The sequence below is a fragment of the Cajanus cajan genome, chromosome 2 (genome assembly GCF_000230855.2).
Source record: "Cajanus cajan strain Asha chromosome 2, NIPB_CcT2T_4, whole genome shotgun sequence".
In the NCBI taxonomy this organism is placed as follows: Eukaryota; Viridiplantae; Streptophyta; class Magnoliopsida; order Fabales; family Fabaceae; genus Cajanus; species Cajanus cajan.
The window spans coordinates 43,704,588-43,719,410 of NC_138518.1; the positions used below are offsets into that span (position 1 = coordinate 43,704,588).

A 14,823-nucleotide genomic window follows, 5' to 3' on the forward strand; every position below is an offset into this window, starting at 1 on the left:
AAAATTAATTTTTTTAATTCTTGTAATTTTAAAAAATATATATTATTTTAGTTCTTATACTTAAATTTTGTTAAAATATCTGTCAATTATTCTCATATTAGTAAAAAAATATTATATTAAAGATAGTTAATAGTGTATAAATATCTCAATAGGTCACTTTCCAATATATTATTAGTGATTTAAAGAACTAAAACAAAATTTTTGAAAATTACAGAGACTAAAAATAATAATTTTAAATTTTAAAAATATAAAATATAAAATTTACCTTAGATTGATTTAAATATATTTTTATCCTATAAAGGCCGGTTCTTTCAGCTTGATGGCAATTACATGCCATTTAACTGATCCACTGTCGTATTATTTTTGCACTAAATTGCCGTACAAAAATAAAAGGGTTTTATTAAAAAAAATATTTATTATATCAAGAATATAAAAAAATATTTATTACAAGGAATTCATAATAATTAATTTAATCAAATATTTAATGTATTTCACGAGTACATAATAAAAAGGATCCTTAAAAATAGTGTAGATAAAACACACCAATTAATCAGCATTGAATCCATCTCATAAAGGATTTACAATAATTGAACTAACAAGGTTTATATAATTGACAAATAAATAAATCTCTTAATAAAAATAAAAAACAAAGAAGACCAACTCAAATAAACAAACAAAAATAAAAAGCAAATTATTCAAGGGTCCAAAAACAAAACAAAAAAAAAGGTTTATATAATTGACGAATAGCTAAATCTCTTAATTAAGCATACATTTTATTTTTTAAAAAGAAAAGCATACTAACTACGGAATGATTTCTGATCAAGTATGAGAAATCAATAATAATTATACTTTTATTTGCTTTCTTCATACATTTTCTCACTACAAAATCTATCTTGAGGAATCCTTTAAAGAATTTAAAGGAATAATTCAAATTATTCATAAAGGACTAATTCCTATTCAATTACGCATCTGACATTTATCGGAAGACAAGCATCAGAGCCAACAAAATTAAAGAAAACGATATACAAAGGCATTGCCCACTTAATTGAAAGAAAAAATGCTTTCAGTTAAGCCATGCACATATGAAGCATGTTTTAATACAGGGGGGGAGATGTAAGACCAAGATAATCACTTTTGAGTAAGCATGCAGAAGTTAATATAAAAGTAAGCAAACTACATTGCTGAAAAGTTAGAATCAAAAATGAATTTGACCTTAGCAAACAATTTTTCAATTTTAAGTGTAACTTTAAAAATGCGTTCATATAATTGATTTAGAATAAACCTGAATTTGTAGAATTAATTTTGAGTAAATTTGAGTCAAAAGTAACGTGATTTTCATTTGTACGGTAAAGGATATGGACTTAATTTTTATTATATTAAATGTTTAAAAATTTGTTATCAAATTTGATTTTGAATGTATAATTATAATTCTAGATAAATAAAACTCCATAATTGATTTTGTTTCTTGGAAAAGTTACTAATAATTATTTTCTAGTGGATGTAAATTTTCACTTCTTGAAATCAATTCTGTTAATAGTCAAACATACTATAGTCGTGATTTCAATCACTTAGAATGTAATGGAATTGGTTCTACACATGTTTGATGTGAAACCAAATATACCCTAAGTTAAGAATGGAAATGACAAACTCAATCTCAATGATCTATTATTTTTGTACCGAAAAACATAACACGTACAAGAAAGATTGGCCCAGCCCAATACCATAATTAACTAAAAGTTCCTATCAGATTAGAGTGCAAGTGTAGATGCTATTATTCACTAATCATGCTCAACTCTATAGAAATATAGCACCTAATCTTATTGGATGCTTGGAAATTGTTCTCGTTAATAAAAAAAATTCTTTAAAATATTTTTAAGTTTGTAGCCAAACAAACTATTACATCCATTTCCCTTCCCCTTGCTCATTCTATTAAATCAAAAAACCCTAAACCCACACCAACCCTCCTCTCTGACGCAGAGCCTTGCTCATTCTTTTTTATTTTTATTTTTATTTTTGTGTTTATATGGTTATTCCATATTAATTAATTTGTGGTTAAGTCTTTATCCAAATTGCCTAATCCAGACCAATAATGTTAGATCTAAATCAAATTTAAATGTGTTTCGGATTAGATAATCCAATTAGTCAGTCACATTTGATTTGGATCAATGGTGTCCATCCAAATTATTCAATTCTGAAAACATTGTTGCAATCTGAATTGGGTAATCCAGATAAACCTTTCCGAATGCATATATCCATTTAGATTATCCAATTCGGATTGCAAAACTGCTTCTAGATTGATTAATCTAAATCGTTGGTTTATATATCCACATGTTCTTAAAGCATGTTTTCTAATTTTGTCACAATTTTTTGTTTGAATTATATAGACATGGCACATACTAGAGATGATGGCTTATATATAGGACGTGGGTCTGCAGAGGACCAATGTCGTCAACCGATAACTACATCTACACCCATTTTCACGTGTGCACTTGTTTTATTTTATTCATTTGATGGATGATGATATTGTTTACTAAGTGTCTTGAATTGTTTACTATTATATTTTTATTCATATTACTATTATTTATATCATGTAAAGCTAAATACTCCAATTGACCGTACATGCTCCAAAACACCTAACCTGAAGACAATATATTATATCCAGAACACCCAATCCAGACGCAATGTGTTGTATGCGTAACACACAATTTGGATGCAATATATTATGTCAAGAACATCGAATTTGAACACAATCTATTACGTCAAGATAACCCAATTCAGACACTATATAAGGTGTCTGAAACACCCAACCCAAACACAATATAAAACGTTTGGAACACTCATTTGGAATTATACAAAACGGGAGTTTCGAAACAACCATTTAAGTGTAGTTTGGGCATTTTAAGAAAAGGTTGGGTGCATGGGGCAATTGTTGGGTGCAGGAAGGAATTCTCTACTTTCATGTGCATAAACTAATTCAGATCTTGGTTAAGAATATCACCTTGTACTTCCGACCTTTAACCCATGGAGGAAATACCCAAAGAATTGACTATCATGTAACCTTTTCACCATCCTTTTGAAATTTTAAATATACTTGTCAACACTACCACATTGACGAAGAGTTATTTACAGTTACAGATATCTCCTTCGTCTAAGAATGTGCGAAAAATTCAAATTGATCGGATCCATAATCGATTTGATTTGTATTAGAAAAATCTAATCCATTTTTATAATAAAAAAATTCGAACCGATCCATTTTACAAAATCAGTTCAATTATCCGATCTAGTTTTACAAAGTGGATCGGTTCAATTTTTTAAAAAAATTGATCCATATATAAGTAAAAAATAGTTAACTACACTACATTAAACCGATCCGATTTGAATAAAACAGATCCATATTTAAAAATAAAAAAAATCAAACTGATCCACTTTATACAAAAACAGATCAATTAACCGGTCTACTTTATAAAAAACGGATCAGTTAACCGACCCACTTTTATAAAACAGATTGATTCGATTCAATTTAGATTTTTCAAAAATAGATCCATGAACACTCCATACATTCAAGTAGCTCAATTTGTAGTTGCTCTCAAGTGAATGGTAGGCCTGTGTCCTTTCATGCAAAGTTGCTCTAAATTCACTCACCCTTCCGAGATTATCTCTTGTAATTGAAAAATATCTTTACCCAAGTAATGCATGTGGCTAGGTCATCTCCATTGAACATAGGTATTACGTAACTCCACTCTTTTTACCAATTGGCAAAACTCTTCCAATGAGTCCCATGCAATTTCTTTAAACCCAAACTTTAAAATTGTTTTCGAGATGAAGAACGTTACCTCATTCCTTCATTCTCTATCTCTATTGCTTTCCATTATCGTTCTTTGTTCAAGGCTTTTTGTTATCAGTTCCACTTGCATTTGCATCTCTGCTGGAGCATTTTTTATGATAGCCATTTTTTCTTTATATGCAATCATTACCACCATCTTCTTTGGCAGCATTTGTCTCACTCCCCCCACCCCGCCCCTTTCAATGTTGATCCCTTCTTTTAAGAACCCCATCTGCTAGGATGAACCAATTTAACCAATTCTTTATAATTAAACAATGAACTCAACAATGGAAAGAAATGTGTATATTATTTCTAAAATGAGGATATTACAGTAGGAGGAATATTCTACTGTCACAGAGCTTAGGCCCCTTGTAAGAGCCATTGCTCTCCATCCATAACAACGCAATTGTTTTTCCAAGACACCCCCACTAACATGCATCCAGATCCAGCCTTTTTAATAACTAAACCAAAAACTCAGTAACCACCCTCCTTTTTTTCTTCTCTCACAGCCAGCTCAGTATCCTTCCCCTTCCCGATTCTCCCTCTATTTTTCTTAGTATATATACTTTCCAAATCATAGGCCCATGTGACAAATGGTGAATAAGCTGCTCTTTTGGACCAAGTGACTCGTTTTGGGTCCTATCATAAGCTGCTCAGGATCCACAAAGAATAGTTCTTGTCGAAGAGGTTTGGAAAAAATATTTGCCTCGACTGCAATCTTTCCATAGTTTGATTACAATCAATCAATGTAGAAATTCAAGAGGTAATAATTGGATGATCAATATGCCTGTACTTGACCAAGAGCTAATATTCTAGCAATAAAAGCACAGCCAAGAGCAGGAGGCTAACACATGGTGGGATTTGTGATACTAAGTAATAAAAACAAGTTAACTCTATAGTAAATTCTTTACACTCTTATATCTCAGGTCAAGTTAACTCTATAGTAAATTCTTTACACTCTTATATCTCAGGTCAAGAAACGAGTTAATTAGTTTGAAATCAAATGCAATTTTTACTCAAATTAACTCCATACTATTAGTATTTTATTATGATTCAAATGATTTTAGGAAATCAACTTTTTAAATTTCATTTTAGGAGTAATGTTTTTATGAAATTATATATAATTTGATCATTTACGTAATTTAATCCCATTCAATATTAATATATTATATTATGCATAAATGTCATTAATAATTTTTAATATTATTTCTATAATAAGTAAATTCTTCCAAGTCAAGTTCGTAAAAACTTCACGAGTTTATGTTGAATTTCAAGTTTGACAACCTTAGAACATATACAAGCAACCTTATCCCCAAACGTGAAGAGGCTATTTCTCATATTTGAACCCATAAGCAACAACCTTACTGTCGCACCAAGGCTCCCCCTCAACTAATACTCTAGCACGGACAAACTAAATTTTATGCAAAGAAAACATGAATTAATAATTCAAATTGTTTGAATTGTGAAACAATTATCTCAAACTGGACAGCCTCCTAACTCACCAACATATTCATACTTCATTTCCTTGGTCAGTCAGGAAATCTTTCTTCAACATCTTTTGAAATTTCAGCTGAATCCATTCCATCTACAATCTACCAAATTAAAAATTAAATAAAAAATAATACGTTAAAAATGCTTTAAAAAAATAGAAAGAAAAAGAAACATAAATCACTGACGTTTAGAAACTAAGAGCTGAGATTTTGCAGCTGGTAATAAATTTTCACTTTTTTGCCAATGCTGCATACACTTTTCTGACAATTGTTTTCCTTTGAGCGAATGACATTTGGGGTGTGCTGCGAAGCTAAAAAAAATACTATCTTTGTCAAGATCCTTATTTAGCTAAGAAACAAGTGCATGGTAAGCACATTCAGTGATTTCAGAGCACTGTTCACTTGATGGGGATCAGAGATCAAATAAATATTTTGGCCGGGGGCGGGGGGCGGGGAGAAGGGGGCGAATGTTGACAATATCTTTATATGTGGTCACAGGCAATCTCACTGCTCCTGGGAAAGCAAGAGATAGTGGAAGAGGAGGAGAGCTCACCGCAGAAAACAATTGTCCCTCTGCATCCATCATAAATTTCAATTTCTCATATCCCCAATCAATCATCAGTCATCTAAGGTAAAAGTCTAGGTTTCAATGTTCCATCTGCTCATCCAATTACACAAGGAACATTTGTAGAACTTTTAAATAATTTATGTATACTATAAACCACATATAGAGAAAGTTCTTTTGCTCTGCCAAGGGTTAATACACCTTTATTGTATAAATCAACCAACCTAGATTTTGTGTCTAAGAACTTTAAGAATTTGATTAACTGATAAATGAGAAATTCCGTAAAGATGCAATCGCTCTGATCCATTTTCATTGTTGGGCAAAAATGCTTGCATTTGCTTTACCTCTTCTTTTTTCAGTTTCAAAAGCTTAAGAATCTCATTAATACAAGGGAAAAATGCTTGTGGGCGAGCACAATAAGGCTGAAAAATAAATATTAGTGCTTGCATATCAGCTTCAAATTGATTGACGCCCATCTTAGAGAACCCAGTCTCACTGCCGACAATGCTGCATGAAATGTAATGATCTAGCCCCTCGGCAATGCTTCTCCACAAATCCAAAAAATCTTTTGCATTGAGATTTATCTTCACAATATGAAGCCAACTTTTTAAAGCATCTAAAGCTTCAACAAGATCATTGGAGACTACTAAATCAACATCTCTTAGATTTGTACAATCTTGATAATCCTCAATACTACAAATGTTTTGAACATATTCCCAGGAGAGCATTTCAAACTGTCGAAGAACAACAGCAATAATTTCCATAAGCCAGTTGGTTTCCATTTCAGACAAGCTTCTTATTTCTTCATCAAAAAAATAGTCATTATCCATTTTATCATGTTGAATGGGCTTGCTAGAATCATTTTCAGCAATTTTCATCTCCAAAAAATCTACAGCATCACTCCATTCTTGCAATTTAATCCATATATATCTGGCAGCATTTATTAACCCACACACTCTAACTATGGCAACATCATCAAAATTATCCACACATAATTTAGTTGCCTTGAACCGCCAAAGTAATAGCTTAAAGAAATACCAGAGGGATCTTCCTGCAGTTAATCTAATAAATTGTGCACGTGATAACATGGATGGCATAGTTTGGCAGCGTTCAATCATTTCCCAGATAATTTTAAGAAAAAACTCTGCAGTAGGCGGAGCTTTGTCATCTTGGACAGTAAATAGTAGATACTCCTGATCAGTGACAGTGCCAATCCCAGATTTAGATTTCTTAGAAATCACCCACGCATCCTCCTCTTTCAGTTCGGCATTAAGTTTCTTCCAGGCATTTTTGAACTCTATTTTTGCCCAAATCTTCAGCCAATGGGGCCTATTACAAAATATTGATAGAACTGACACGCCTCTAGAGAGACCTTCAAAACTTTCAGACACTGCCAGAAAACAAGTATCCAGATTGAGAAGGGATAGCATCTTTTTGTCAAATGCAATGATTAGATCCACGAGGTGAAGCCATGAAGATAATATATCGGACTTCAAATGCTTTACTTTGTATCTTTCGGTAAGCAAAGAAAAAACTTTTTTTTCTAGAAAGCCAGAAAGCATTTGGACCATTGCAGAGACCCATGCCTCCTTTGCACTACAATTGATAAGCCTAGCCTTGTCAATAAGTGGCTGCAAGACATCATCTATTCCTGTAATAAAATCTCCGCTAACTTTATATGCCAAAGCAAACATATATTCTGGCTGCTCAGACCATTTAGTGAAATGGTATTCCATCCTTGATGCAATAGGAGACACTAATTCATCAATGGCCCAAAGCTGTGTATTCTTTGTGTCTCTTTTAATAAGATTATTATTAACCTGTCTTTCTTCCCTTTTATTTTGCAAATGCTGCAAAGCACATAGGGCTATAAAACTCCGAGAGTAATTTCTTCTTTTATCTTCTTGCATAAGAACTAATGGATTAGGAATGCCTGTGATATGTTCACTTCCATTTTTTGACAGAAGCAATTTTGGTGGCCACCCAAGAGAGACAAGAAGAGCGCGATGATCTGCAAAAACTTGTGGTCGAAGAGCAGCTAAGATTGTATCTACTCTAATGTCAACAGACTTCAGAAGACGATGCCACTCTGGATGGAATTTCACAACCCCAACCAATACTTCTTCAATATCATTCATGGCTTTGATGGCCTGAAGCAACTTGTCGTGTTTACTTGACATACCCTACAGCACAATACATCCATACATAAAAATGCTCAATCAGTGATTACTTTAATATTCCAATTCCAATATATATTTATCATCCAACTAAAAATGGAAACAATAATTACTTCGGTCATAGATGAAATCGAGAGCTTCAATGAAAACATATTCCCAGTGTGGCAAGCCATGACAAAGAGAGCAGCATCTTCAAGATCCCCAACTAGAGCTTCCAACTGTACAGCAGTCTCTGATACAATAATAAGTAAGGTAAATTTTACAGCAAGCTAGGTCAAGATGCACGAAAAACCAAAGGTACCAACTACCAACCATTTGAATGAAGCAAATAGCAGCACTCAATGAATTCCATTTTTTACAGAGCAGACTGCAATCACCATTTACCAAACATAGCTTAATACAGGAGAATACACATAGCAAATATGCAATATTACCATGTATTCGCATACACACATGCACCCATGCATGCTTCATCAATTCATACATACATACATCAAAGGAATTGATCTAAAGAAGAGCATAACAAACAAATCTTGGCAAAAATGATGAAAAAGACAAAAATCTTCATTTCATCAAATAGTTGTTTAATAAAAACACAAGCTCGTTCAATATCGCAAAAATCTGACTAAAATATCAATCAACCTACTAATTTTGAATTTAATGGCAATAGCATGCGACATTTCCTTCCGAGTGAAAAACAACCAAGAAGCATTATTAATTTATTTTTATTATCAAATTCAATTTTTTTAAAATATCACTAGTTGAATCCACACTAAGTAAATTGTGGTGGACCTCTACTGACCCTCAACAAGTAAAGTCCTGAATCAAATTTGGAATTACTAAGCTTCGGCTAACCACTAAGTGTCTGCTTCGTTACCTGTTTGAAACCACATTCAATGAAAAAAATATACAATCCAATACAGAAAAAGTAAAAATTTGTGAGTGTAACTTTTTATTCAACTTTCGTTGAATTGAACTCAACTGGTTCCCACATCCTTAAGTGTGTGTTTGGAAATCAGTTAAGTTGAATTCAACATGGATTGAAAAAAAAAAAAAATTACACTCACATGTTTTTCCCTTTATTTACATTGGAACACGTGTTTTTCCGTAAAACTTGATTTTAAACCGGTATTCAAATATACACTAAGTGGACAAATGTGCTTGATGCGAGCATCTTCAACATGTCATTGACTTCTTGTTTAGTATGCAAGAGGGCGCCTTCCCCAATCTACCATTTTTATTTATAGAGAAAAAAAAATAAAAACAAATTGAAAAATACAGAAAAATATACTATCACGCAGACTCCAAACTCACCGAGATAACGCCGAAGAGACTCAATTTGGTTCATTTGGTTGGCCAATCGAGGAATCTCCTCAAGTAACACCCACCGAAACCTCTTCGAACCAATCCCCTCTGAACATAAAACAAAAATTAAAAAAATAAAATAAAATAAAAAAGGAATATAGTAAAATAACAAATAAAAAATAAACATAAATTTTTACACGGACGTGGAGAAGTGCGGAGGGAGAGGTTCCGGAGGGCGAGGGAGAGTCGTTGGAGGGAGGATTTGGCGTTGAAGGAGCGAGAGATCCACGAAACGGTGCGTTTGGTGTCGTGGTGGAGGAGGAGGGACTGTAGTTGAGAGCAGTGTTGCGAGAGCGAGGAGGAGAGGGGTAGATTAGCGGATTCGCCAGATAGGGCGTGTTTGGTTGGGAAGTGTTGATCCAGAAAGGCTACGTGTTGCGGTGCCAGGTCGGTGATGTTTGGCAAACGGGGAAGAGGAGAAGCCTTAGGCTGAGACTCCATGGTTAGTAACGTGCGCTGCTCGCTCGTGTTCAACTCAGGGACTCTTGTTTTCAACTTTGCTTCCGACTCAACTTTCGCTTTTCAAATTTTATAATCCGCCTTTTATTTTATAAATAAATAAATAAATTTTATATATATATATATATACAAGAAGAGAGATATATTTATTTCAAAAATAAGTTTACCTAGATTTCTTTTTTTATTCTACATCATATTTTAACAATCCAACAATTAAATTTAAAGTTCTAATTATATAGATAAAATTTGTAAATTTTTAAAAAATTTAAAAATCATTTGATATTTTGTTTTATAAATTCAAGTCAATTTAAAATTTTTAATGCATAGATCAAATCTGCAATTTTTTTAAAAATTTGAAAATTATTAAGTTCTTAACACATAGATCAAATTTGTAAATTTTTAAAAAATTTGAAAGATATTTGATATTTCGTTTTATTTGAATTTATGAAATGAAATATCAAATGACTTTCAAATTTTTTAAAAATTTACAGATTTGATCTATGCATTAAGAAATTTTAATTTAACGGTTGAATCGTTGAAATATGATATAGAACATGAGTTATTGAACGGAGTAAGTCTAGGTAGACTTCCTCTTGATCCCTCTTATATATATATATATAGAAGGGTTCAAACGACACCGGTGTAACTTTTACTAAGTGTTACACCGCTCAATAACTTTATATTAAATGTGAATTTTGTAAATCCAACCGTTAGATTGAAAGTTCATATCTCTTAGATCATATATATCAAATTTTATATTAATCTAAGATGATTTGATACTTCATTCTTATAAACCCTAAACCCTAAAACTTGAAGGTAATCAAAGTGTTCATATTTTAGTATATTTTGAAATGTATATATTACGTCAATTTTGTTTTATAAGAATGAAGTATCAAATCATCTTAGATTAATATAAAATTTGGTATATATGATCTAAGAGATATGAACTTTCATTCTAACGGTTGGATTTTCAAAATTCACATTTAATATAAAGTTATTAAGCGGTGTAATACTTAGTAAAAGTTACACCGGTGTCGTTTGAACCCTCCTCATATATATATATACCTATTATAAAGGGGATACATTTTAATAATCACCTTTTTAGTCTCCACTTTTTAGTGGACCTTTATACCCTTTAAATATAAAAGAAAAAAATCTTTTATAACTTATAATATTTATCTATGTATAATTATTAGAGATATAAAGTGTCTCAGCCTCTCTAGTATAAAATCGCAAATTTTATGTTCCAAAATTCTTTGTAAATTGTCCCTTAAAATTCAAATGGAATATTAAGTTACATTTGAGAATTTCGTCCATTCTAACTATATATTATATTTATCTATTGTAAACAATCATTTTGAAACTTTATTCATTTTCATATAAATTTATACATTACAGGATATTAATAAAAACATCATATGTATTTATATATGATACATTGATGATTTTAATTTTTGATAAATGTATTGATGTATTAACTTTTTCTTTTAATATTATTATCTAGCTTTTATATATATATATATATATATATATATATATATATATATATATATATATTAATAGGCATCAAAATAAATCATTTTCGAAAAGAGCATGTAACTTAGCTTAAATTAGTAATATTTCAAAGTTGATAATTAAATATTAAATTATTTTTTTTGACCAGGCATTATTATAATTGTGTTTCAAAATAAGTTTTAATCAAACGACTTGGTTATTTAAAAATCTTTTTAAGTTTAACAAACTAACCTATTTAAATAAAGATAAATATTTGTTATTATTATCGTTGTTATTATTAGTATTACATCTTTGTTAATGTAACCTGTACTGACTGCATTTCGCACTCGGGCTCTCAGCCCGAGTTAACATTATAAGGGTCATCTTGGACACGCGTTGAACAACGTCAGCCCGGAATCCGGACAGACCACGCCCGAGCCCGGAGATCTCGTCCCAGGCCAAAACCGTTCTCCAATTATGCCATATTATGTCACAACGTGGTCATATCATATGATAGGATATTGTATCATATCATATCTTATCTCAGGCCCAAGACAACCCTAACTGACACAAAGGTATGTGCATTACATATATACGAGACTCATACTCATACAAACCCTAACTTTAGCATAGGAGTCTCTTTTGCAGGTACCTCCCCCATCTCGGAGCACCAATACACCCAGCGAAGGAGGCTCATCAATCTTACCCGGCGGATCAGCTCTACAGCAGATTTCCGGTAAGAACATTTGGCGCCCACCGTGGGGCCGATCAGACCAAGCTCTCATCGTCCACCTGCATGGTTTCTACTAGAAGCCATATTAGATGAGCAACAGATAACACGAGCAACTCAACTACCATGGACAGCGATACCGCGACCCTGAGGCGTTTGGTCGAACAAGTCGAGCAGATGCGGCGACAACACGACGCCGACCTCTAGAATATGCGTGCCCAGCACGAGAATGACCTCGCGGCGATGCGCACCGCTAACGAAGAAGACCTAGCGGCGCTACGCGCCGAGAACGAGCGCATCCGCGCCCAGCTCCCTCGGCATCGCCACGGCCAGCCACCGCACGACAGCGGTGATCATGAGGAGGAGGCGCATTCAGCCCCCCATTCCCAAGCAACCACCAGGGCACCACATTCGCAGCCCACCACGCACCGGTCTTATGCATCAACACACAGATCAGGGCAGGGCACCAGCAAGGCCCCCACTCACGTCTCCGAGGGCCAAGAGCCTTTCCGCCGTCATCCCTTTGTGAACGGCATCATGGAGACTTCGTTACCTCGCGGGTGGAAGCCCCTCCACCTCGACCGCTACGACGGCACTACGGATCCCGATGAACACGTCGACGCGTACACGACTCAGGTAAACCTTTACACTAACAGTGACGCTATATTGTGCAGGGTCTTCCCGACCTCGCTTAAAGGACCCGCACTCTATTGGTACACCCAACTGCCGGCAGGGTCCATTGACAGTTTCGCCACCTTGGTGCGGCGGTTCACGGCACAGTACGCCACCAGCCGACCTCACCACACAACCTCGGCCGCCTTGGCCAACCTCAGACAGAATGACGACGAGCCCCTACGGGCCTTTATGGAGCGCTTCTCTAACATATCAGTCCGGATCCGAAATCTAAACTCGGAAGTCGCCCTACACGCCATGCTCATGGCACTGAAACCCGGATCGTTCGTCGACAGCCTATGTCGCGACGCCCCTCGCGATATGGACGAACTGCGCGCCCGCGCCGCCGGTTACATTCAAATGGAGGAGCACGCGGCCTTCCGCGACCAGGTTCGCGGTAAGGGCCCCGCAAAACCAGAACAGGGCCACAAAGACAAGGTTAAAGTCAACAACGACAGCCAATTCAAGAAGACAGCCAGGACAAACAGAGCCGGGAGGTACGACTTCTACACCCCTCTGAACGCCCCAAGAGTCCACATTTTGGAGGAAGCCAGTAACAGCAACCTGCTAGACCTCCCCCCACCCGGCCACACACCAAACAGTGCTGACAAGTCCAAACACTGTCGGTATCACAGAAACTATGGCCATACCACAGACGAGTGCCGCACACTCCGGGACCGCATCGAGGAACTCATCTAGGCAGGACACCTCGGCCACTACATTCAGCGACAGCCAGGCTCCCGAGGTGGCTTCGGAGGCCGGGGACGCGGGAGAGGCCGCGGATCAGGAACTCGAGGGGACCTACCCACAGGACCTCAGCAAAACGCCAATGGCGCAGTACAGGCTAAAATAAGCCAGGAGACCGAACCAGCCCCCCTGCGGGGAATAATCAACACAATTGTAGGCGGCTTCGCCGGAGGAGGTGCCAGCAGCTCAGCCCGAAAAAGACACCTCCACAGTATCAACTGCGCCCATTCCACTGCCTCGATCCCCTACAAGAGCTCACCACCAATCTCTTTCTCCGATGAGGACTACGCAGGGATCAGCCCCAATCAGGATGACCCCATGGTCATCGGGGTAGAAATCGCAAACTAGGAAGTCCAAAAGACACTCATCGATCAGGGGAGCTCGGAAGACGTCCTGTATTGGCCAACTTTCCTCAAGCTTGACGTCCCCCACTCTCTCATCCGGCCGCACACAGAGCCCCTAGTTGGCTTCGCCGGTGAACGGGTCCACACCCGCGGATACGTGGACCTACTCACAACCTTTGGCACACCCCCAGACGCTAGAAGAATCATGGTCCGATACCTCCTCGTGGAGGCCAACACCTCCTATAACATTATAATAGGGAGGCCGACTTTAAATCATCTCGGCGCGGTGGTGTCCACCCCGCACCTCACCATGAAGTTCCCAGGAAAGGACGGAAAAATTATCTCCGTCAGAGCAAACCAGAAGACAGCTCGGCAATGCTACGCCGAAAGCCTGAGGATCTCCGCGACCGGCAAGGAGGGCAAGAAGAGTCCCCCCACTACATGCCCCTAAACTCTAATTTCATATTTGTAAAAGCGAAACCGCGCACTCTTTTCCCGCCTCCGTCCTAAACGGAGAGGGTTTTTAATGAGCTACGGCAGGATTATCTAATATTATTCTCCTTTTCGCTCACTCATGGCATTTCCTTAAATGTTACCGCATCAATTACTGTAAACACGAAAATAGAACCCCCGTAATCCAATCACGCGCGTAAAACCCGAGGTCGAGCACGAACCCCGGTATCCTTGATAAAAGGTTGAGTTCGAACCTTAAAAATGCAAACCCGAGGTCGAGCACGAACCCCGGTATCCTTGATAAAAGGTCGAGTTCGAACCTTAAAAAGGAAAACCCGGGGTCGAGCACGAACCCCGGTATCCTTGATAAAAGGTCGAGTTCGAACCTTAAAAATACAAACCCGGGGTCGAGCACGAACCCCGGTATCCTCGATAAAAGTCGAGTTCGAACCTTAAAAAGGCAAACCCGGGGTCGAGCACGAACCTCGGTATCCTTGATAAAAG

The 14,823-nt window shown here is 36.3% G+C and overlaps 2 protein-coding genes across 4 annotated transcripts; one reads left to right on the forward strand and one right to left on the reverse strand.

The window, feature by feature from the left end:
* Positions 1-5,495: 5,495 nt before the first annotated feature.
* Positions 5,496-9,946, reverse strand: LOC109806831 (RINT-1 / TIP-1 family). Of its 3 annotated transcripts, XM_020369348.3 has the most exons (5): positions 9,564-9,588; positions 9,370-9,468; positions 8,368-8,422; positions 8,169-8,287; positions 5,496-8,061 (listed from the first exon to the last, which is right to left on the reverse strand). In XM_020369348.3, the coding sequence occupies exons 3-5, from the start codon at positions 8,405-8,407 to the stop codon at positions 6,103-6,105; spliced, it is 2,118 nt and encodes a 705-aa protein (XP_020224937.1). In that variant the 5' UTR covers positions 8,408-8,422; positions 9,370-9,468; positions 9,564-9,588; the 3' UTR covers positions 5,496-6,102. The 3 variants fall into 3 exon arrangements, with proteins under 3 accessions (XP_020224937.1, XP_020224936.1, XP_020224938.1); XM_020369347.3 differs by lacking the exon at positions 8,368-8,422 and having other exon boundaries at positions 9,564-9,946; XM_020369349.3 differs by lacking the exon at positions 8,368-8,422 and having other exon boundaries at positions 9,558-9,695.
* Positions 9,947-12,313: 2,367 nt separating this feature from the next.
* On the forward strand, positions 12,314-13,474 carry LOC145954931 (uncharacterized). Its single transcript, XM_083069624.1, has one exon. It carries the CDS (start codon positions 12,314-12,316, stop codon positions 13,472-13,474), a length of 1,161 nt encoding a protein of 386 aa, XP_082925750.1.
* Positions 13,475-14,823: the final 1,349 nt, after the last annotated feature.

Excerpts from the sequence above, each read along its gene's own strand:
- LOC109806831 (XM_020369347.3), bottom strand. The coding sequence starts at position 9,861 with ATGGAGTCTCAGCCTAAGGCTTCTCCTCTTCCCCGTTTGCCAAACATC. Across the intron at positions 8,288-9,369 it reads GTCTCTTCGGCGTTATCTCG|AGACTGCTGTACAGTTGGAA; the intron begins GTGAGTTTGGAG and ends TTATTGTATCAG. Across the intron at positions 8,062-8,168 it reads CGATTTCATCTATGACCGAA|GGTATGTCAAGTAAACACGA; the intron begins GTAATTATTGTT and ends ATTGTGCTGTAG.
- LOC145954931 (XM_083069624.1), top strand. The coding sequence starts at position 12,314 with ATGCGTGCCCAGCACGAGAATGACCTCGCGGCGATGCGCACCGCTAAC.